Here is a 25,591-nt window from a genome sequence, read left to right on the forward strand (position 1 = left end):
CTTTGAGCTGCTCAACTGCATACCCTATCTGTCACTCCTAGAGTGATCTATTAAAGGGTATAACTATCACTTCACTAGACTCAGACTGAGTTCCACCACCCCTAACCTCTGCTGCATAACAGAGGAAAGGTTCAGCAGCAATGGACACTCACCTCATGGTTTGCAAGCCTTTTATACTATGCCACAGTGCCATCTAGAATCCACTTTGAGAACTGCAGGGATTACATAAGCACAAAGCCCCCATAAGGACCTTCTTAGGTGTCCATATCACTAAGGTGAACCTCCTGGTGCCAATTTCTTTATTGGTTAAAGCACAGTAGCTTGTGGGAGTTGTAGTTGCACTACAATGCATCTTCAAAACTTCCCTTTTGCGAGGAGAAGTCAACCCCTCCGTGCAAAAATCCCTCCCCCCTCCCCTGTGCAAATGCCCCTAACTTGTTATTTACCCCTCTGTGCAGGTCCTTTTTATATGTGCGATTATTTGGTCCAAATGCATTAATGTCAATGGGTGTCCGAATAATTATACATTTATGCGAGTGGCAATTTTGACTTAAGACTATTTTTTTTTGACACGGCGGATTTTTCACTGACGAATTGTCGTTGCAGATTCGAGAATTAATTTGCTTGTGCGAAACGCGGAAATGTGCCACAAATACGCGTCTGGTGAATTTATTCGATCATCACTAGAATACACCAATAAAAATGCTACGTACCAGCCTATGTTAGTCATCTGTTAAGTGAGGAAATAATTGTGTCATTTTGGCTTCAATGTTGTGAAGAGGGAGAACATGATGCTTTTTTGGTTGTTCTGTGGTTGAAAAATGTATCTTTTTAAACTTTCAGCTCTGGATGGAGGAGCAAACAAAATGGAGGCAGGTTTATAAAAATACATAGTAAGTTAGGTTGAATAAAGACACACTTCTCCAGCGTGAACATCCCCAACTTGGCCAGTCTTTCCTCATAGCTAAGATTTTCCCTTTACCAGCTTAGTTGCCCTTCTCTGTCCCCTCTCTAATACAATTATGTCCTGTTTGAGTGATGGAGACCAAAACTGTACGGCATATTCTAGATGGGGCCTTACAAGTGCTCTATACAGTGGAAGAATGACCCCTCCTCCCTTGACTCTATGCCCCTTTTAATACAACTCAAGACCTTATTTGCCCTTGATGCTGCTGACTGGCATTACTTGCTACAGACAAGTTTATCATCTACAAGGACTCCAAGGTCCTTTTCCATAATGGATTTGCCTAGTGCAGTCCCATTAAGAGTATAAGTGGATATTGTTACATCCCAGGTGCAGGACTTTACATTTATCAACATTGAATCTCATTTGCCACTTAGATTGCCAGTTTGTCAAGATCCTGTTGCAAGTGCCACATCCTGGATGGAATTAATTGGGCTGGATAATTTTGTGTCATCTGCAAACACTGATACATTACCCTCCCCTAAATCATTAATGAACAAGTTAAATAAAGTGGACTCAATACTGAGCCCTGAGGGACCCCACAGGCTACAGATTTATTTTTCCTGGGATAAAAGTTATAATGTACAAAGTTGCTTGCAGCATACAGACCTGATGAAAGGCTTGATACCTTTGTAGCGAGGTTTTTTATATTATTGATATTAACACTGTTAGTAAAACATTGATCCAGGAACTGGTCCTATTGACCTTTGGAGTGAGGAAGGAACGTATTTCCCCTTCTGAGACAAGTTGGAGATACAGTAGCTTTAGGGATTTTTCCCCTTCAACATCAACTACTTTGTAACTAAATTCCTTTGGGACTGAGAAGCAATATTCTCTTGAGACAATGAATCTTTTGAGTCCACTCTGGAATTGTATGGGATCCGGAAACCCGTTATCGAGGAAGCGCTGAATTGAGGTCAACGTCCTTAGACTCTGTTTTATCCAAATAATTTTTAAAACTGATATCCCTTTTCTCTGTAATGATAAAAGAGTAGTTTGTTCTTGATCAAAACTAAAGGTGACCATACACTATAAGATCCGCTCGTTTGGCAAGATTGCTAAATGAGCGGATCTTTCCCCAATATACAAACCAACGACAGGGGCCCTAGGGCCAACTGATCAGATTATAATGAAGGCAATGGGCACTGACGGGTTGTAGGACCGCATCGACTAGCCGATCAAGGTCATCAATTGCAAGAAAATTCTAAGACAATAGATAATTGGTATTTAGTTGTGGTTTTTGAGTTATTTCGCTTTTTATTCAGCAGCTCTGCAGTTTGCAGTTTCAACAATCCAGTTGCTAGGGTCCACATTGCCCTAGCAACCATACACTGGAATATGGAATAGGAGAGGCCTGAATAGAAAGACAAGTAATAAAAGTAATAAGAAGTAGAAATAACAATAAATGTGTCACTTTACAGAGCATTTGCTTTTTAGATGGGGTCTGTGACCCCTATTTGAAAACTTGGATAAGTCAGAAGAATAAAGCAAATAATTGAAAAACTATAAAAAAAAATAACGAAGACCAAATTGAAAAGTTTTTCATTCTGTAACATACGAAATGTTAACTTTAAGGTGAACCACTCCTTTAAGGTCAGGGCACACAGGCAGATTCGGGGAGATGAGTCGCCAGGCGACAAATCTCCTCTTCTTCTGGACAACTAATCTCCCCAATTTTGGGCATAATTTTATATTTATTGCCTCAATACAGTTTCGCCAATGCAGGGCAGCTTTCCCTGGTCACTATTCCTGATATGCACTGGCCACAAGCTAGTAGGAAAAGACTGGAAGATCTGTAGAATGTGTGTAGTATTTTTATTTCTGCAGTTGTAGAAGATTCATGTCGTTACTCCTGTTTTGGCCGCTTCCCAATCCTAAAAGGAAAAAAAGTTTATTCAGAAATTAAATTCCGCTAAACAAGGCAAAGAATCTCAATGTCAACCAAAAAACCCACGGAAGGGAATAATTACATTTCCAAAAGGTCATCAAAATCTTAATTATTATTACTACTACTACTACTAATAATTTATTTTATTACACACATGGCTTATTTTATTCATCTTGGAGACATGATCCTCTGACCTATCAATTTATAGTTGCTATTGTTTTCTCTTTCTTTCTTCCAATTCATTGTGCAGCCCTGTGAAATATGCAGGTGCTTTACAAAAATACAATTAATAATAAATATATAATAACATTTGTGATATTATTACTATTAATAATAATAATAATAAGATGACTAGTTTAAGAATGCAAGGTTTGAATTGTAAATTCTAATTGAAATTTTTGGTTTAAAACCACCAACTCAAATTCTGAGATTGATCATCCCCCCCTACCATGGAAGTAAATTGGTTGCCACCTAAAACCAGTTCATGTAGAAGTCAATGGCAGAGGTCCGCTGACCTACTTGAAGAAGTTAATAGCCTTCCTCGATTCAAATTGTGTTTAAATTCGATTCAAGTTTTGGGTCAGTGACATTCGATCGAATTTTAGACAGCGAGTTTTTTTCTGAAATAAGATACCATTTGAATTTCAAGGTCATTTGAGGTAACAAAAAAAACTCGACCTTTCATAAATATGTGCCTTGGAAATCAAGACTACCTCACACCTGTTTGTGCACCCTACATTGCCAAGCTCTGTTCAAGATACTGTTGGACAGATCCCAGGGAATGCCTGATAAATCCATTGTTGGTATGGGATCCATTATTCGAAAAGCTCCAAATTACAGGAAGGCAATCTCCCATAGACTCCATTTTAATCAAATAATTCGACATTTTAAAATATATTTTCTTTTCTTTGTAATAATAATAATAATAATAATAATAATAAAACAGTAGCTTGTACTTCACCCCAACTAAGATATAATTAATCCTTATTGGAGGCAAAACAATCCTTTAGGTTTATTTAATGTTTACATGATTTTTTAGTATCAATGGTCAAACTCAAATGAACTTACAACCCGAATGGTTTCTAATTTAAGAAAAACTCGAATGGAAAAAAGTTCAATCAGTGAGTTTGGGGTTTACAACCTGAAAACTCAAACCGATCAAGTTTTCGGCGATAATAGACTCAAATCACACTAATTGATTGAGTTTTCAAGGGAAACCGTCCAATAAAAAAATTGAACATCATGAAGGCTGAACATCTTCAAATGGTTCAAAGGAGCTCAGCTACTGACTTCTACATGACCTTGACAGTTTTTAGATGGTGGATTTTCTGATTCAAGCTATTCCCAGAGTCGGGGTATAATACATCTCAAAAAATTCAAGTTTTTGTTTTTTTAAAAATCAAAACATTTCAGTTTTTTCAAACGTTAGATTTATGACTTGAAAATAACTAGAAGATTAGAATTTTACATGGAAAACAAAACTCAAACCTTTATAAGTCTGCCCCCTATAATATGGAGATCCACATTACAGAAAGACTTTATCCGGCAAAGCTAGGTCCCGAGCTTTCTGGATAACAGGTCCCATTCCTGTACAAACTCACACAGCTACTCAACAATGTATTAAACAGATGGAGGTGGCTTTGGTAGTTTTTGTCTATTTCACTATGTACAGTATGTGTATTTGCAAAATCTGCTACAAGAGGCTACAAGGAACATTTTAACTGAACATTTGCAAATCCAACAGAAAAACAAGAGAATAGGACAATACATACCTTTACTCTTTCTCCGTTTATATATGAATATTCCCAGGGCAAAAAGGGCAAGGACAAGAAGAGCAGTCCCACCGATCAGGAGGTACAACATGTTTCTATTACTGGATTCTGTTTATTAGGTGGAAAGATGATTTTAAAGTGTAAACGCAACTTAAAGGAAAAATAATTCAGCCCCTAAACTTGTAGAGCTGTTGGTTACAGGTTGTGCTAATCCTGTGATTATCCTGTATAATCTAATGGATCATTCACAGTTCTTCAACAGAATTGATAAAGCCATGCTGACAACTTTAGAACAGGAGATGTGGAATACTGAAAGTACTGTAGGGGATGTTTCCTTCAACCTAAGGCATCAGTGATTAGAAGATGATGGTTTCATGTATTAGAACAATAAATTACATATAAATATATTTGTGTGAATAATGTAATTTCTTGATATAGTAAACATTTTTGGCCACAAAATAAATGTTTTGAGTACAAAATTATTGGGATTAACAATTAAAAACACTCACCAAAGGGAACAACCAGTGGATTCTCCAAACTGCTGTGATCCACATGGCAGGAGTAAGTGGCGCCCTCCTCTGGTGTTACCTCCACACTGACTCTGATCTGATAGGTGCCATCAGGGTTTGGCAGGATCTCTGCTGATTCCTCGGAGTAAATCTCATCTCTCTCATTCTTTATCCACTTCACTTCCACATCTCGGGGGTAGAACCCATACACCCAGCAGTGCAGTTTTCTGCCCCTGTCTGATTCTGAGCTGGAAATCTTCACTTTAGGGTGAACTGACAGGAAGGGAGGGAGAGAGAAGTGAAATGCTTTTTGCAAGAAACTAATAGAGAAAGAATTTGTGTTTCACCCGCAGATAAATGTGAAAGAAAGAGACTGCTCTGATGTTCTTCTTCTTAGGAAAGATTTAAGAAAGGTTTCTAATATGTTTCCTAAGCAGAAGAACATTAGGAGAATTCCTTTTGCCTGACAACTTTCTTGACTACTTGGTGGTCAGACTGGTGGGAAACTGATGAGCAGGTGTCACTGTTGTAACAAAATTCATTTATATTAACAGTACATGTATCCCTTAAAGGTTTACCGTCATGGGAAAACATGTTTTTTCAAAACACATCAGTTAATAGTGCTGTTCTAGCAGACGTCTGAGCTGAAATATGTTTTTTCAAAAGAGCAAACATATTTTTTTATATTCGATCTGACATGGGGCTAGACATATTGTCAGTTTCCCAGGTGCCCCCAGTCATTTGTACTCTGATAAACTTCAGTCACTCTTTACTGCTGTACTGCAAGTTGGAGTGATATCACCCTCCTCCCTTCTGCCCCCCCCTCCAAGGAACCTAACAACAGAATAATGGGAAGGTAACCAGATAGCAGCTCCCTGGTAGATATAAGCACAGCATTATACACTTTTTACAGTAGTAAAAATCCATGTCCCACTGCAACACGTTCAGTTATATTGAGTAGGAGAAATAATAGCCTGTCAAAAAGCAGTTCCATAGTGCTGCTCTGACTCTTTCAGAAAGCACATGACCAGACAAAATGACCTGAGATGCACCTACACACCAACATTACAACAAAAAAAATGATACTTGTTGGTTCAGGACTGAACACTTACATTGTAGAGTGAATTGTTTGAAGTGTAAACAGTGTAATTTAGAAATAAAAACTACAGCATAAAAATCATGATAGAATCCCTTTAATATCTTAGAATAGCACTCTAATCAATTTTACATTCACTTATTTTAAAGGTTTCCTTATCCTTTAAACACACAAAGGAGAGCTCTGTCTGAGTGCAAAGGCTGCAAGTGGTTAAAGGAGAGAGGGCAAAGATTTAGAAATGAAAATGGAGCAAGATAAATGAAAGTCAGATGATTAAAAACCTTGTAGAATTAAGGTGAGATAATAACTGGTTCACATTAGGTCCATCTAGCAAAGAAAATTTACTTTACTTCTACAGCTGGATTTTGCCTTCGATGTAACGATCAATTACAATTATGAGAAGGTACTGGTAGTGTAACTGAAAGCTACTGAGACCAACAGCAAACTCATTTTAGAACCTCCCTAGACTTTAGGACAATCCCCAGTTTTGCAAAGATACCATATAATAAAACTGCATGCTCTTTATGAACTCACTGGGCCACCATACCCCCTGTCCCACCATCAGCCTGGATATTTTACTAATTAAGAGTACAAATGTATGTCTGTATTGAATTAATTGCAGTCTTTAATGTTCATTGAAAAATATCAGAGACTAAACAAACATAGTCATAGAATCTCACCTTTCCTCTTCGTGTAGGCTGAAAAATAATGGAGATATAACTTCATATTTTGGATACATTCATTCTCCATGTAGATTTTAATAACAGTTGCATAATCATAGCGCTTATTCCACTGGTCCATCATAACCAGAGCCTCTTGCGTTACAGACACATACACCACCTTCTCTTTATCCAGTGCTATAATCTCTTTGCCATTGTATGCAATGTTCTCATATCCACCAGTCGTACCGTCCTCATTCAGCTCACAGACAAGCCTCCTCTGGTAGACAGGGGACCCTCCATTATCTGTAAAACAAAGATATATATATATTTATAACAAATTCCAAGGGAAGCCAGCACTCTCGAAAAAATAAATAAATACGCCTGGGTGTACGATCAGGGAGTAGATTTCATAAAACAGAAAAGAGGATCAGCACTCACAGGTCTTAGAAATAAAAATAAATAATTTATTAAGACCTATGGACTCACGTTTCGGCCCTTCCAGAGCCTTTCTCAAAGTACTGAACAAACAGTGAAAGTGGTTTAAATACACATAAGAGGTTAAAACGTACCCATCTATACATTGAATAAATAATTTCCTAAATGTATCATAATATCAGGTAAGACTAAAAACAAAACCTATATGTAAAATTATTGACTCAACTAAACTTCACGTATCATAAATACGCTGTGAACATGAGTACTGCCATATGATAACAAAGTATGACAGTACTCATGTCCACAGCGTATTGATGATACGTGAAGTTTAGTTGGGCGATAATGAGTCTATGATTAGAGAGAATTCTATGACCTGGAGTTGAATACCCATGAGCCATTCATTAGATCTGTTTTCTCATCTTTTAACATATATGTAACACAGATATCACATAGTTGCCTTATATTGAGTGATCCTTTATGTGAAAGATACAAAGTTACTAATTACATGAGTGAATAATGTTACATATACAGTATATATATATATATATATATATATATATATATATATATATATATATATATATATATGTTACTAATTACATGAGTCAATAATGTTACATATACAGTATATATATATATATATATATATATATATATATATATATATATATATATATATATATATAACCCCTTTTTGGCCACCCCCTTTTGCCATAGGTTATACACCATTACCTTCTTACCAATAACAGGTCCTGAATCCCCTTTGCTAAATGAAAGTGTACTGGGAATTACCTCTCATGGCAGTGCCTCCACCTAATTGGATCCGGGAATACACCTGCGGGTGGCTCCATTAGGAAAACATGCAAACACACAAATTGCTGTGTAACAAATATAACTTTATGTAATATTAAAGGCAATGTAAAATACTGTATGCATCACATCATGTTAATGACCACTACCCTGGGAATATCTGCAGTCAAATCCTGGCACCTCCTTGCCAGGCAAAGTCTCCACTCCTGGTGGACAAAGAGTCTCAGTTCCTTTTCCCCCAAAGAGCTCTTAAGTTTCCCAGGTAGCGCTACCTGCCCGAATACCTATCCCGCTGGACAAAGGCATTTGCTCCCACGTGGCAGGCACATGAGTCAAGCCTGTTTCACAAACAGGAGACATGCTGGATCCTTTCTTTTTCTACCCTCCCTCAGGCACAACTCAGCTGGAACAGGCATCCACAGCAATGACATTCATTCAGTGAAGCACAAGCAGCTTGCTTTAAATCTTCAGGGTACTGCTCTCAACACTACCAATAGTGTGAGCATGACAAACCCCCTTTATTCCTTATAGCACAGCTCCCAGCATTCCCCATAATGTGAGCACAAAAAGTACTCCTCTGCTGAACTATAGCTCCCAGCACTCTCCATAGTGTGAGCACATAAAAGTCTATCCAAGCTTGGTTGAGCTTACCAGGCTCTGGAGTACCCTGTATCAGCCCCACAGGGCTATCAAACTCCTTTTAGCCCCTACATGTTTGCAGCAGTTTCTTCCACCCTCTCTCAGGGAAAGTGAAAGCAGCAATGGCTGTGTACACATGACTCTGCCTAAATAAAAACAGTTATTTTGTCATGGAGGAAGAAGAACACAGCATTCCAAGAAAAACACCTGCTACCTACTGTCAAATTTGGTGGAGGTTCCATCATGCTGTGGGGTTGTGGGGCTAGTTCAGGGACTGTGTCCCTTATTAAAGTAGAGGATCAGATGAATTACATTTCATTGTACTCACCATATGTCTTGTTTAAAAACCCCATTATGAATTCCATTTGGTCTCTTTCAGTAATCTCCAATTCCTGAGCAGATTTAGTCTGCGTCTCCATGTGCTCAGCTAGGACTTTCTGTGGTATGGCAATAAGAGACTCATTAAGTGGAATCAAAAACTGGGCCCGGCGTGTGTCACTGTTGTACTTTCCACACTTGAAGTCATCTATATACGCATATACAGTATATATTGGCAGCCCCGGGGTAGGGGAGAATATTCGTGTTATGAGATATCGGAGAGTGTGTCCATCTGTAATACAAGACACAGATCTGTGTTTTTATGCTTTATAGTTGGAATATTATAGGTAATTGGTGGTATAGTTACGGAGAAGAAAAACTATTTAATATTGGCAATTGAATAGTTAGAAAGCAGACACAGCATTTTATACTTGGAAGCAATTTAGACCTATAAAATTGCGTAAGCCTCACAGAATGTACAGAAATATATTTATTAGCACATAAATAAAAGTCTAACAGACTTGCTCATAGGCTAATGGATATGGCGTTTACAATTTCCAATACCAATAGTGACATCACCTCACAACCACCAATCAAATTGCTTCAAAATGTGAACAGTGTTGCAAAGCTACCCATGGGTGTATAGACAACAATAACACTTTACACATGTTTCAAAGCCAGCAAACACCCAGTCATATACACAATTTCATACTGGCCCACCGGGATACCAGGAAAACTCCCTATGGGCCCAGGTGTCAGTGGCTCTCCTGCTTCTAAACATTTGGCCTATTTCATGGCCATTCCCTATTTCTATGAGAACAAAGAGACTAAATAGATGGAATAATAGATTATAGTATGTAAAGAAAAGAGACTAGGGGAATAGAGTGAGGAAGAATTATAGTACTGAGTGAGCCCCGGTCTAAGGTTTTTTGGTTGGATCCTGGTGTCCCAGTCCGACATTGTATATCCAGTTTATCTATAGATTTCCCATTCCCACTCCAATTAATCATGAAAAAACAAAATACAGAAAAGTATTATCTGAAATGCAAATCTTTTGTTTAAAAACTGACTACGGCAATATTACAACATGAGTGTGATGTCTTGTGTTCATGGAGACTTACAGAGTCGGTATACGAGGCTGGGAAAGTCTCCAAATCACTGATCTGGGATTTATTGTAAGATCATGAAGAGTATCAGGTGACATCAAAGTCCCTGTTCAATGACATATGTTTCTGAAGAAAACAGAAATTAAAACATAACAAAGAGGCTGCTCTGATGTTCTTTTGCTTTGGAAACCAATTAGAAACCTTTCTCAATTTATTCCTAAGCAGAACATCAGAGCAGCCTTGCTGCTCCTAACAACTTCCTTGACTACTTGGTGATCAGAATGGTCAGAAACTGAGCAGCAGGTGGCGCTGTTGTAACAAAATCCATTCATATTAACAGCACATGTATCTTTTAATATCTTGGAATAAAAAGAAAATAAATAATGAAATTGAATCTCAAAAGTATTTGGAATAGCACCCTCATCAATTCTGCATTCACTAATTTTAAAGGTTTACTTATCCTTTAAGATAACATTTGGTAGGTAATAGAATGGCTAATTCTAAGCATCTTAGATCATTTGTGATTTATTTGCCTTCTTCTTCAGACTCGTACTTGCTTTCTAATTTAAAAAACAAATGTTCTGTAAAGGCTGCAGAAGTATTGTTATTGCTACTTTTTATTACTCATCTTTCTATTCAGGCCACTCCTATTCAAATTCCATTCTCTTACTCAAATCAATGCATGGTTGCTAGGATAATTTGGACCCTAGCAACCAGATCACTGAAATCGGAAACTGGAGAGCTGCTGAATAAAAAGCTAAATAACTCAATAACCACTAATAAGTCCGCGTCTCTCACATCCCCTAGTTTTGTTATGTCTCCTACATTACATTCACAAAAATGTTTAGCTCTATTTGAGTCTAATTCCTTCCTTCTTTTTTTTTTTTTTAAATAAAAGGGCATGTTCCCTAACCCTATACATTGGGGGACGTGATTTATTAGCAGCATATTAGATTGGAATGCCAGTATCCAGATTGTAAATCGGTATATTTTAATTCTTTACTAGGCATTTTCAGCTGACATTCTGAGGGTCATTTATCAACACTGGGCAAATTTGCCCATGGGCAGTAACCCATAGTAACCAATCAGATTGCTGCATTCATTGTACTGCTTGCAGCTGGCTTTAAAAAGGTAATCACTGATTGGTTGCTATAGGTAACCGCCCTTGGGCAAATTTAAATGAGCCCCTCTGACTGTTAATATCCCATATTTGCTCCCAATGCTTCTCCATTTTAATCATCCAAAATAAATAATGTCATGTTTAAATGGATTATTATTAGTGATGGGCGAATTTGACCTGTTTTGCTTCACAGAAAATTTTGCAAATTTCCAGCGAAATTCGCAAAATGGTTAAAAATTAGTGACGCCCGCGACAGTTCTTATACGTGTATATGCGCCTATTTTGTCAAAATGCATTAAAGTCAATGGGCGTCCAAATAATTTCATAGTGCAACAATTTTTATGCGTGTGACTATTCTGATGCGCGCCCAAATTCTTTTGACGCGGTGGATTTTTTGCAGGCAAATATTTGCAGCAGTTTCGAGAATTTATTCGCCGGTGGTGAAACACGGAAATTGACCACTAATTTGCGTCTGACAAATTTATTCACCCATTGCTGATTATTATTATAGATAAACTGTACTTCCCACAATCCCACAAAGAGGTGTTTGCATAGGAGGGATTTTTCTCCCATTGAAGTGCCTGTGGGTGTTGGGGCTGCATCACTGTGTATGGTCAGGGTGGGTCAATGGTGGGGCCTAGTTTGTCTCATATTTGGGAATTGAAGTTTTAGGAGGTATTTACAGGTTGTGGACTGAGCAACATGAACACCTTAAATGTCATTTATAAATGGAGTAAAAAGGCCAATATTTAGACACAAATCCTCATGTTAATTATGACACATACCCATTATTCATCATGTATTAATGCAATTGTGCTTGTGATTTGACACAAATAGGTGCAAGTTGCACTCCAGGAGAGCTCACTGAAAATGATCCAAAAAGCTTTAATACAAATTAATGTAAACAAGGCTCCAGGGCCTGATGGCATACACCCCAGTTTCTAAGAGAGCTTAGTTCAGTTTTAGACCAGCCCCTATTTATGATTTTCTCAGGTTCACTTTCATCTGGTATGGTACCTATGGATTGGAGAAAAGATGATCTTATTCCACTATTTAAAAAGGGATTACGATCTCAGCCTGGCAATTATAGGCCAGTAAACTTGACATCTGTGGTGGGCAAATTATTTGAAGGCTTGTTAAGGGATCATATTCAAAATATTTTCCTGGTAAATAGCATTATGAGCAGCAATCAGCATGGCTTTATGAAGGATAGCAACGTGTAAAAGAAACGGATCCGCACACACACCGATTAGTGCAGACGGGGATTATCCCCTTTTATTCAGTCACCAAACATCAACGTTTCGGGGGGGAAGGATAGGTCATGTCAGACAAATTTGATTGCATTTTATGATTTGGTAAGTAAGATGCTGGGCAGTGGGTGAGTAGTAGATGTGATCTATTTGGATTTTGCCAAAGCATTTGATACTGTGCCACACAAATGACTACTTTCTAAATGAAGGTCTGTTGGGCTTAATGAAGCCTTTTGCACATGGATAGGAAACTGGCTACAGGATCGGGTACAGAGGGTGGTTGTTAATGGGACATTCTCTACTTGGAGTAAGGTTCTTAGTGGGGTCCCTCAGGGCTCGGTATTGGGTCCACTTTTATTTAACTTGTTCATTAATGACTTAGGGGAGGGTGTTGTAAGTAATGTATCAGTGTTTGCAGATGACACAAAACTATCCAGCCCAATTAATTCCATCCAGGATGTGGCATCTGTGGGCAGCTAAGTGGCAAATGAGATTCAATGTTGATAAATGTAAATTCCTGCACCTGGGATGTAAAAATATCCACTTATACCCTTAATGGGACTGCACTAGGCACATCCATTATGGAAAAGGAGCTTGGAGTCCTTGTAGATGATAAACTTGTCTGTAGCAAGCAATGCCAGTCAGCAGCATCAAGGGCAAATAAGGTCTTGAACTGTATTAAAAGGGGCATAGAGTCACGGGAGGAGGGGGTCATTCTTCCACTGTATAGAGCACTGGTAAGGCCCCATCTAGAATATGCCGTACAGTTTTGGTCTCCATCACTCAAACAGGACATTATTGTATTAGAGAGGGTACATATGTTTAAATAATGCTTTATTTACCAGTAGGTCTTTCCAGCTGACACAAGGTCACCCATTCCGATTAGAAGAAAAGAGATTCTGCCTAAATATTGGGAAGGGGTTTGTTACAGTGAGAGCTGTGAAGATGTGGAATTGTCTCCATGAATCAGTGGTACAGGCTGATACATTAGATAGGTATAAGAAGGGGTTGGATGGTGTTTAGCAAGTGAGGGAATACAGGGATATGGGAGATAGCTCATAGTACAAGTTGATCCAGGGATTGGTCCCATTGCCATTTTGGAGTCAGGAAGGAATTTTTTCCCTCTGAGGCAAATTGGAGAGACTTCAGATGGGGTTTTTTGCCTTCCTCTGGATCAACTGGCAGTTAGGCAGGTTGAAAAGAAAGTAAAAAGGTTGAACTTGATGGATGTGCATCTTTTTTCAACCTAACTTACTGTGTTACTTACCTGTAGTGTATTTAGAGGAACTCTAGCCAAGTCTATGAGATAATGCACAGAGGATAAAAACAAAGGCCCCATCTAATGCCACAGTTATTCATGGGGCCCTGGTAGCAGTGTAACTACAGCCCATCTATGGCACACTTAAAGGAATTGTTCAGTATAAAGAAGTCTTCAGTACACGTATGGGACCTGTTACCTGGGGTTTTCTGGATAACAGATCTTTCTGTAATTTGGTTCTTCATGCTTTAAGTCCACTAGAAAATCATATAAACATTAAATAAACCCAATAGGCTGGTTTTGCTTCCAATAAGGATTCAAGTACAAGTTGGGATCAAGTACAAGCTACTGTTTTATTATTACACAGAAAAAGGAAAACATTTTTAAAAATTTGTATTATTTGGATAAAATGGAGTCTATCGGAGATGGTCTTTCTGTAATTCGGAGCTTTCTGAATAACGGGTTTCTGAATAATTGCCTAAATACATAATTTAGGGAAGTACAGATATGGGACCTGTTATCCAGAATGCTCGGGACCTGGGGGTTTCCAGGTAATGGATCTTTCTGTAATTTGGATCTTCATGCCTTAGCTGTACTAGAAAATCATGTAAACATTAAATAAACCCTGGTTTATATGCTGGTTTTGCCTCTAATAAGAATTAATTATATCTTAGTTGGGATCAAATACAAGTTACTGTTTTATTATTACACAGAAAAAGGAAATCATTTTTAAACAAATTTGATTATTTGGTTAAAATAGAGTCTAGATAGAGTCTAATAGAGATGGCTTTCTGGATAATGGGTTTTCGGATAACGGATCCCATACCTGTATAACGTCAAAGACTGGTGGTCGTTCTGGTACAGTAGGAACAGGAGGTTGTAGGACCTCCTGATTTACAGTAAGTAGCCCGACTGTGCCCAACAGTTCTGCCTAGGCACAGGGTGGGACTGGTCTGGCTGGACACTGGGAAAAAACCCGATGAGCCCTGGCCCTCATGGGACCCACCTACCCAGAGCTGCTCCCCCTACTGCCTCATAAAGAGCTGAACCTGCACTGCGGCACTCCCCCATCCAATCACACATACACAGCATGGATTGCAGCAAAACCAGTTTCACACATCATCATATGACCATCATATGTAGGGTTGCCACCTTTGCTGATGGCTAAACCCAAACATGGGAGGCGGGCAGATAACATTGGGGGTGCGGCAGTGATGTAGGAACAGGTATGTTGACATCAGAGGTGGGTACAATGATGTTGCTGGAGTGATAACACCAGGGCAGGGTTATTGCATCACTTAGATGTAACTGGCTGGATTTCTATCCAGTATTCTCAATGTTTTAAAGTGTCGATGCCCAGTTCAAAACCACACAGGTGGCAACCCTATCTCTAGCTCATCATCATCATTTATTTATATAGCGCTGTCAAGCTACGCAGTGCTTTACTACAGTTAAAGTGGTGGATAACAAACAAGGATTACAGAGTACAATAGGGTTAGAAGGATTAGAGTTTACAAACTAAAGGTTAGGGTACAATTGAGACATTAGGATTATATAAACACTTTGCCATTTTTGACAGCAATGATTAATTAAGGTACATTAAATAAGCCTCTTTAAACAGGTGGGTCTTTAAGGAGCGCTTGAAAGTTTGGAAAGAAGGAGAAAGTCTGACAGCTGGAGGCAGAGAGTTCCAGAGAAAAGCAGAGGCCTGAGAGAAGTCTTGTAGGTGAGAATGGGCAGAAGTGACCAGAGGAGAAGTGAGGCGAAGATCAGAAGCAGAGCGTAGGTTTCGTGAAGGAGAGTATTTGGAGATTAGAGATGAAATATAGGAAGGGGTTTCATTATTAAGGGCCTTGAATGTGAGTGTAAGTAATTTGAATTTGATTCTAGAAGAGATTGGGAGCCAGTGAAGGGACATACATATGGGAGCAGCTGATGTTGAGCGGCGATCTAGATGAATGAGTCTAGCGGCTGCGTTTAGAACAGATTGGAGTTGTGAAAGGTGACTTGTTGGAATACCTGTGAGGAGTAAGTTGCAGTAATCAAGGCGGGAGATGATGAGAGACTGAATCAGTGTTTTAGTTGATTCTGAACTGATATAGGGTCGTATTCAAGCAATGTTGCGCAGTTACCCCTCTGAATTGTGTCTGTATGTTCCCCTCCCATTTAGACTGTAAGCCCTACGGGGAAGGGGCATCCAGCCTTTTGTCTCCTTGACAATGAGCACTTAGGGGCAAATTCACTAAGATTCGTAGTTGCGCCAGGCGTAACTTCGCCGCACTTCGCCACACTTCGCCAGGCGTAGTTTCGCCAAATCACTAAAATCACTAAAATCCGAAGTTGCGCTCAGGGGTAGCGTAAGGTTGCGAAGTTGCGCTAGCGTTGATTCGCGAAGCGAAGTTACGCTAGCGATGGTTAATTTGCATACGGCGCCAAATTCAAATTTCAATGGAGGAATACGTACAATCACTACAAATGGCTGGGAAACCTTCAAAACATCAAATAAAATGTTTATTTTGCCCTACACATGTGCCCACTGTATAGTTAAGGTGCCATGAGTCAGGAAATGTAGGGGGGAAGGACGGGAGACTTGGAAAAAATGTGAACTTTTTTTGAAGCAATCCCTACCTACTCTATTGCGCTTCACCTGGTCTGAGGTGGCGAAGTAATGAAATTGACCAACGCTAGCAAATTGACACTAGCGTTAGGCGCTTCGACGCTTAGTGAATTTGCCCCTTAATCTGCATTGTAATTATATTTTATATTTATGTGAATTGTATTGACCCCTTGTTTGTTACTACTCATTTATTGTTTTGTTGTACAGTGCTTTGCCCTCAAGGAGCGCTTTACAAATAAAAATATACATACATACATACATTTGAGATTAAGACAGAGGGACAAAAAGTTGTGCCACGCGATGTGCGGTGAAATTTCTTTCACTTTATGACCACTCCCCCATAAGTAACGCTCATTTTAGGACATAATTAGCCAAAGTCAGTGATGCGATTTCCTAACTAAGCACATGAATGCAGCTTTACTTTGTATGTTTCTCATCCTTCAAATCAGACTCTATTCACTCCTTCGTCCTTGTCACGGATACGGTACTTCCAGCCGCTCGTGACTTTAGGTGTGGCTATCAGGGGTCACTCACTCAGTCTCTCACCCACCTTACACACAGGTTAGACTAACACAAAAGCACCCCAAACACCAACCAACACCCACAAAACTCATTCGCTGCCACCATCTATCATTCACAGGCGATAGAAACCTAATGTGACTATTCCCCTGTTCTCTCTAACAGATAATAACTCACACTACACCAATTTATTAAACACTCTCTCACTATAGTCAGTTAGTTCCTACTGATTCAACAAGTACTTCAGCATACCAAGGGTTAATCAGCATACACACAGACTAGCATTTCCATTCAGCATGCAGAGGGTTAAGGCTCACAGTTACACTCTTTCAGGCTAGGTCCCTTTGAGCATCAAAGACAAACTTATTAAGTTGTATTTTTAATATTATAAAAGGTATAACAGTACAATTAACAAAAAGATCTTACAAATATTCAATAATACAGTTTATGAAATAAAAGGGAAACCATGGAAAACCTATACTTAACTCCAAAGGTATAGAATTCCTGGTCCTGGAGGCAAGGGGAAACATATGGGATAACTTCCAATTGCAATTGGCATACCTCCCAACATTTTGGAAGTAAAAAGAGGGACAAAGAAATTTTTCCCGCATGTAGCGCAGCAATTTTTTGACCACACCCCTTTCTGTGGCCACACCCCCTAATTACCATGTTTGTTTTAGAAAATTTGGCAGGTTATGAAAGTTTGAAAATATTTCTCCTTATCTAAACTGTGTTTATGTGTCTCAAAATTGTTACAAAGTATCTTATTTGCACCTGTTAGCTGTTCTGGGCTCTGGGCTCTCTGCTAAAAGCCAATTAAGTGAGAAACTTTGTTTCTTTTTCTGGCTGTTCAGTGCAGAGAAAAGAGGAACTTTCCAGTACAAATGAGGGACTGCGGGTTGAGCTGTCAAAAGAGGGACTGTCCCTCCGAAAAAGGGACAGTTGGGAGGTATGCAATTGGTCCTCCTAAGTAAATACAATCTTAGCCAGAAGAGCTGACTATTTATTAGTGATTTTAGGGCATCAGGTAACTGCACACTCCACCGCCCTCAGGAATGTAAGGGGGCGTGGCCTAGCAGCACACAGATTGAGTTTTTATGAGCTCCTGTGAGTAGGAACTGGACCAAGAATATAATGACCATAAATCCCAATAGGAACATAGGAGAGAGATGATATTATATTTATTGGTTATTAATTCTCTCAAGGATTCCATAGATACTAAACATCAATACTGTGTGACCTGCCCCTGCCCAGATATTCACATCTGATTAATAGAGTGCCACACCCAGTCATGTTTGGACTCATCTGAAATTACCTTGAACCAATTACCATTTTTTTATACTGTTGGTATAACAGGTTTGGGTTCTGTAAGGATAAATATATTTGAGTATACATTATATGTGACCTTCACTTCACCTGTGGGGGAGCCTTGCTGGGAACTTTAAATTCCTGTCACCATAGTGAAAAAAGGCCTGTTATGTGTCTGATTTAGGTACTGGCAGAAATATTTCTCATGATACCTTGGCCTGTTTTATTAGTTATTACAGCCCTGTATCATGACAGTCCTGCCTGCATACCTCACTCACATGTACCCCTCCTGTCATGTTACTCAGTCTTTCCTGCTTTAATAATTTCCTCTCAGCCCTCCTCCCTCATCACCTCTCCTACCAAACCTGTCTCCTCCCTCAGCCCTGTGTCTTCACAGATTATTAAAGTAGGAAAGCTGAGTTGTGAAGGCTGAGTAAGGTGACAGGACGGGTGAGATCTAAGAGAGATACGCCGCCAGGATGGAGGAGTTCAAGAGACATATTAGAAGGGGGAACATAACAGGAGAAGCCCCTTAGAGCCCTTAGGAGATCGCATAGCACGGACTTTGGCTGAGGATGTCCTAAAATGGTTTCAGCAGAGGAATGCAGCATTGCCAGCATATTCTCTCACCCATCCCAAGTCTGCAGTCGCACCTCTGTCCTGTGTCCTCCCTCCTCAGCCATCATCACTCCCTCCTCAGCTCTCTGCCCTCCCTCTTCAGCCATAAGCTCTCCCTTATTAGTCATCAGCTCGCCCTCCTCAGCTCTTCACCCTCCCTCCTCAGTTCTTGACCCTCCCTCCTCCGCCATCAGCTCTCCCTCCTCAGCTCTTCACCCTCCCTCCTCAGCCATCAGCTCTCCCTCCTCAGCCATCAGCTCTCCCTCCTCAGTTCTTCACCCTCCCTCCTCAGTTCTTGACCCTCCCTCCTCCGCCATCAGCTCTCCATCCTCAGCTCTTCACCCTCCCTCCTTAGCCATCAGCTCTCCCTCCTCAGCTCTTCACCCTCCCTCCTCAGCCATCAGCTCTCCCTCCTCAGCCATCAGCTCTCCCCCCCTCAGCTCTTCACCCTCCCTCTTCAGCCATCAGCTCTCCCTCCTCAGCTCTTCACCCTCCCTCCTAAGCCATCAGCTCTCCCTCCTTAGCCATCAGCTCTCCCTCCTAAGCTCTTCACCCTCACTACTCAGCCATCAGCCCTCCTACCTCAGCTCTCTGCCCTCCCTCCTCAGCCATCAACTCTCCCTCCTTAGCTCTTCACCCTCTTTCCTCAGCCATCATCCCTCCCTCCTCATCTCTCTGCTCTCCCTCCTCAGCCATCAGCTCTCCCTCCTCAGCTCTTTACCCTACCTCCGCAGCCATCAGCCCTCCCTCATCCATGGTTCGTTAGGTGTCTCATGGAGCTTGTGACCTCACTGGCATGGTCTCTTCTCACGAGACTTCCATAAACACAGTGCAAAAAAAAACAGGAAGAGTGTAAGAGCAACAGTAAAGGAACATCAAGTCCAAAATCTGGGACAGTGGGAAAGGCAGCTAAAAGACAGTTGGGGGGGGATGCTTTATGCTAGGGCCACGTGGATCTTGGCCAGTGGAGAAATGCAGGCTGAGAATCTGCTACTCTGGTATTCAGTGTTACTGCACCCGAATACATAACCTTGATGCGGTGGATGTTTAAAGGATAAGTAAACCTTTAAAATAAGTGAATGTTAAATTCATGAGGGTGCTATTCTTAGCACTTTTGCAATGCACATTAAGTATTGTTTTTTTTTTTTAATTCCAAGATATTAGGGGACACGTGTACTGTTAATTCTGACCATTCTGACCACCAAGTAGTCAAGGAAGAAGCCCAGCTGATTAACATTGGTTAAAGAGTCAGATCTGGAGAGTTGAAAGGAACATTGATTTTAATTCCAACGAAATTTAACAAATAACTTTGAAGCCACAGAAAACATTTTCTCACTGGGCAAAATCGTATTTTTTGGGTTACATCCTCTTTACATATTTAGGAACACATGACAAGTGCAGTTATGGAAACCTGTCCTAGAATGCTGTTTGATCAATACAGCAGAAGGGTTTAGAATCAAGGTTCCAACCCTTATTTCACAACAAAAGTATTACAGTCGATATAAATTACACAGGATATTGTTACTCACCGGCACAATGTACGGCACAGACACCCAGACTCAACAGCAGCAGCAGCAGCAGCAGCACAGTGTGACCCATTGTTACATTATCTTTATACACAATGGAAAGACTCCAAGAATTACTCCAGCTTTGCTCAGGGACTAAATGCCAGTGCCAAACTTTCTCTGTAAAGTATCTGACCTGGATTGGGCAGGGTTAAATGTTCTGTCCAATAAGAAAACAGATAGAGCCATAGCCAGAGTTACCAGGCAGAAAATGGATGTATTTGAATTCCAGAAGTTGATAATATTTAGAGGGGATCTAAGCCCAAGAAAAGCAATTGAAACTTGAGTGAATTGAACAGAGTGATCCTATGAGCATTTTTGCAATTTCTTATTCTTATTTTTAGTGATTTCTGAGTAACCCTTGGAATTGCAACTTTAAGTTGAATTTACAATCTGATATTAGCATAGGGCAGATTTATTAAGATTCGAGTTGTGTTTTCCACGAAAATCCGAATTTTCGAGTTGTATATTTTGGTCAAAACTCACATTTTTGGGTTAAAAAAACACATTTTTTGAGGGGTTTTTTTTTTTTTTGAAAACACAAATTTTGCAGATTTAATATACCCTGACCCTGGAAATAGCTCAAATTCAAAAATATATCACCTAAAACCTGTCAAGATCATTTCGGAGTGAACAGCAGAGGTCCCTTGAACCTTTGCGGATGTTAGCCTGCATGATTTTATGTAGGGTTTTGTTAGAAAACTCGAGTTATTCAAGCGATTCAAGTTTTTTTTCTCAAAAAACTCGATCAATTCAAGTTTTCGGGATTAAGGACTCGAATAGAATCCGTTTTTTGCCATATGAGGTAAGTTTTTTTTTTTTTTTTTTTTTTTTAAATAAGATACCATTCGAATTGTGAGTTCATTCAAGGTATAAAAACTTCTAACGATTGACCTTTGATAAATAAAAAGAAATATATTTTAGAAATCAATTAGAACATTTTAAAACATCCTTTGAGAGTCAACTTTACACAGAAAAGAAACGAGGGAGCCTGTATGGGCGGAAGGAGGGCATGACTGGAAAGCAGGGGGCAGAGGAAGGAAGTTTTAGTTCCAAGACAAGGATAGGTACAAAGAGGGGGGGCTGGGCAGATGATAACAGAATAAAAGTAAATGCAGGAAAAAAGTACTTCCTTTTCCTACCTGGAGCCAGTGCAGCAGGAACAGTCCCACCCTCCCTCCCCTTCTTTTTGTTATCATTTTTTCGTTCTTTCATAGGGTCACGGAGCGCAATACAGAAGAAATGGTTTTGGTTTCATAGGCGGCATTGAAGAACAATGGTAAATCGAAAATGGTAACTATTTGTCGCAGTTTTTGGTGGTGGTCCTGTGAAAAACAGGGAGTTTAAAAGGAGGAACTATAATGGGTTCCGGTGAGAAGGAGGAACAATGTATTAATGGCCAACTCGGGCATGGGGTCCCCTGGTGGAAGAATTAGAAAATACCATTGAGTGGGTGTACTGCGGCTGATGGTTAAATAAAAGTCATGAAGGGTGCAGCGGGATGGGGATACCCTGCACAGGATGGTTATCCCAGGACTATCTGCCCAGGGGAATTAGGACAGTTCAAAAATAAGTTTGGATTAAAAATGTACAAAATGTTATGTATGTTATAATACAATTGTGGTGTATAAAACGGTTAATAACAGTTTATTGACGGTTAAAATGTTTTGTGCATAAATAATTAATAAAGAAGCTGCGGCCATTATTATCCAACAAAAAGTCTAGTGTGGTTTTTTTGTCATATGGAAGGAGCGGAACAGGGAACAGGGGGGTTAGGCAGCAGGTTAGTTGGAAAGTGTTTGGCAAGTATAATTTACATGATATTCCCTCCACTTCAGGCCTTTCACAGTCATGAAGCAGTTCAAAATTGTTAAATAAAGAAGCACAAACTACAAGCATTCTCAATACAGTTTTATGTTAAACTCCCAATTTCACCTCTTTTATTATTGTATTCATCTCAAAGTTTATTTAATTTTTTATTTTAAAACACATTTTGCCATTCAAGTTTATTCTTCAATAAAATAACATTCGAATTTCGAGTTCATTCGAGGTATAAAAAACTATAACACTCAACCCTTGATAAATAACCCCCTATATGTATTAAACTGCAACTATATACTAAAAACAGAAAATAAATGGCAATTGCAAGAAGTGCTCAGAAATGCACTTTAATTAAGATCCCCTTTAAATATCTAAGCAGAGTTTCAGTATAGGAATTAGTATAGTGTCATGTGCTGTGTTTTCTTAATATGTAATTATAGCAGCTGAGAAAACTCAATTCATTGCGTTCAGCCCCATCTTCACAGATAGCATTTAATTCATGTGTGAGTGCACACAAAGGGCAGATATTGGTGCAAAAGTATGCATTCTCACACCAAGGGGGCTATTTATTAAAATCAGATTTTTTTTTAAAATAAAAAAAGTCCGGCCAAACTAGAATCCATGATTGGACTTATTATTTAAAAAGCACAATTTAATTAAATCGGGGACAAATTCAATAAAATCAAGCAAAAACCTTTCCCGATTCAAAACTTATTTTGGACTTTTTCCCAAAAAGCCTGAATTTTTTGGATTTTTGCCCAAAAAGTCAGATTTTTAGGCTATTCCAGCACAGACCACAGAAAATTCCAAACAGGATAGGGACCTCTCCCATTAACTGATATACAACCTCAGCAGGTCTGAGATGTTGGATTTTTGGATTTAGACATTATACAGCATCAGGCTTTTATAAATCCCGGGGGAAAAAAATCCCAAGTCAAATTTCAGAGTTTTTTCTATTCGGGCTTTAATAATTAACCCCCTAAAGGTCATGGCCTTTGTGCAGTGATAGATGGATGTTGTGCCTATTGGTGCATTATAAAGAAAGGGCAAAAGGCAGAAGATTGTGGGACTAATTCATCATCATCATCATCATTTATTTATATAGCGCTGTCAAGATACGCAGTGCTTTACTGCAGTTATAGCAAACAGGGAATAAATGGTGGATAACAGACAAGGATTACAGAGTACAATAGGGTTTACAAACTAAAAGGTTAGGGTACAATTGAGACATTAGGATTATATTAACACTTTGTCATTTTTGATACAGCAATTATTAGTTAAGGTACATCGAATAGGCCTCTTTAAACAGATGGGTCTTTAAGGAGCGCTTGAAAGTTTGGAAGGAAGGAGAAAGTCTGACAGCTGGAGGCAGAGAGTTCCAGAGAAAAGCAGAGGCCTGAGAGAAGTCTTGTAGACGAGAATGGGAAGAAGTGACCAGAGGAGAAGTGAGGCGAAGATCAGAAGCAGAGCGAAGGTTTCGTGAAGGAGTGTATTTGGAGATTAGAGATGAAATATAGGGAGGGGTTTCATTATTAAGGGCCTTGAATGTGAGTGTAAGTAATTTGAATTTGATTCTAGAAGAGATTGGGAGCCAGTGAAGGGACATACATATGGGAGCAGCTGATGTTGAGCGGCGAGCTAGATGAATGAGTCTAGCGGCCGCGTTTAGAATAGATTGGAGTTGTGAAAGGTGACTTGTTGGAATACCTGTGAGGAGTAAGTTGCAGTAATCAAGGCGGGAGATGATGAGAGACTGAATCAGTGTTTTAGTTGATTCTGAACTGAGATAGGGTCGTATTCGAGCAATGTTGCGCAGTTGAATACGGCAAGATTTTGCAAGTGTTTGAATGTGTGGTGAAAAAGACAGATGAGAGTCTAAGATAACTCCTAGGCAGCGTGCCTGTGTGGTGGAATGAAAGGTGGTGTTGTTTACGGTGAGTGATATCTGAGGGACAGGGGAAGATCTTGGAGGAAATATAATGAGTTCTGTTTTAGAAAGGTTCAGTTTCAGGTGGCGCTGTGACATCCAGGAGGAGACCGTATCTTGCCGTATTCAACTGCGCAACATTGCTCGAATACGACCCTATCTCAGTTCAGAATCAACTAAAACACTGATTCAGTCTCTCATCATCTCCCGCCTTGATTACTGCAACTTACTCCTCACAGGTATTAATTTCCAAAAGATCAAAAAACGAAGCATAAATATGACGAGACTTTTTTCTGCACCGACTTTTTTGAGGTAATTATTTGATAAATGAGTTAAATTTGTGGATGGGAGTTAGGTCAAGTTTGTTTTAATAAATAAATAGGATAAATCCAGGGTTTTAGTAAATACCCCTCTAAATGTTCACTTGACTTAAATTTCGGTGCAGTATTTTATAGCATGTGATTTTCTTTGTGTTATTTTAAACCATGAGATGTGGTTATGTGTTATTCTATAGCATGTAATAGTATTACACTATATTACCCAGGTAACCGTCACAAATCACATGACTCCCGCCATTTCTGCTCTTAGTGCGGTATTACCCAGATAACCATTACATGTCACAGATCACATGACTTCCGCCATTTCTGCTCTCAATTGCAAGATGGAGGACACAGATGTACCGGGTGCACAATCACTACCACAAGTGGCAACATGGAGACTGGAGAGGAGAGACAGAACTTAGGGATGGGCGAATTTAACCCATTTCGTTTCACAAAAAATTTACCGCCGTCGAATTGTTGCCGATGCCCATTAAAGTCTATGGGCGGCAAAAATATTTTGACATGCAGCAAAATTATATGTTGTTGCGCGTCTTTTTTTTGAGACACACGCAGCCATACAAGTCTATGGCCGTCTATTCTGCGGCGAAACAAGGCGAGTCAGAACTGGTTTGGGTGACAGTAGCAGAAAGGAAATAATTACAACACAACACCAGCAAAGTAGGCACGGGATGATTAGAGGTGACAGACGTAGGAGGCAAGAGCTCAGTCGCCAGTTTCTCAGAGCACTAACAGAATACAAAAAAGAAAGAAGAGAGTAGGAAAGAGCAGAGGTCAGGACACAATAAAGTCAGACTTGGAACTTCTATATCAGAGACTGGGGGCAAAGCAGCAAACATTAGTGACACTGAAAGAAAAACAAATAAACCAATGAACATCAGTGAGAGCAGAGTGGGGGGATCTAGATTTGTCAGAAGAGAAGTTTATGAAAAAAAAGAAAGAAATCAGGTCAAACAACTTTAAAGGGATTCTGTCATGATTTTTATGTTGTCATTTTTATTCCTAAATTTACTCTGTTTACACCACAAATAATTCACTCTACCATAAAGCA

At 39.5% G+C, this 25,591-nt stretch overlaps 1 protein-coding gene across 1 annotated transcript; it reads right to left on the reverse strand.

The window, feature by feature from the left end:
- Positions 1-2,623: 2,623 nt before the first annotated feature.
- On the reverse strand, positions 2,624-20,541 carry LOC108699125 (zinc-alpha-2-glycoprotein). The gene is made up of 6 exons (XM_041573566.1): positions 20,419-20,541; positions 9,104-9,385; positions 6,910-7,194; positions 5,134-5,406; positions 4,625-4,732; positions 2,624-2,838 (listed from the first exon to the last, which is right to left on the reverse strand). The coding sequence occupies exons 1-6, from the start codon at positions 20,486-20,488 to the stop codon at positions 2,780-2,782; spliced, it is 1,077 nt and encodes a 358-aa protein (XP_041429500.1). The 5' UTR covers positions 20,489-20,541; the 3' UTR covers positions 2,624-2,779.
- Positions 20,542-25,591: the final 5,050 nt, after the last annotated feature.

This window comes from Xenopus laevis, chromosome 8L, assembly GCF_017654675.1.
Source record: "Xenopus laevis strain J_2021 chromosome 8L, Xenopus_laevis_v10.1, whole genome shotgun sequence".
Lineage (NCBI taxonomy): Eukaryota > Metazoa > Chordata > Amphibia > Anura > Pipidae > Xenopus > Xenopus laevis.

Coding starts and splice junctions, on each gene's coding strand:
- LOC108699125 (XM_041573566.1), bottom strand. CDS start 20,488: ATGGGTCACACTGTGCTGCTGCTGCTGCTGCTGCTGTTGAGTCTGGGT. Junction 7,195..9,103: donor GTTTTTAAACAAGACATATG/GTGAGTACAATG, acceptor TTTGTTTTACAG/ATAATGGAGGGTCCCCTGTC. Junction 4,733..5,133: donor TCCACTGGTTGTTCCCTTTG/GTGAGTGTTTTT, acceptor CCTAATAAACAG/AATCCAGTAATAGAAACATG.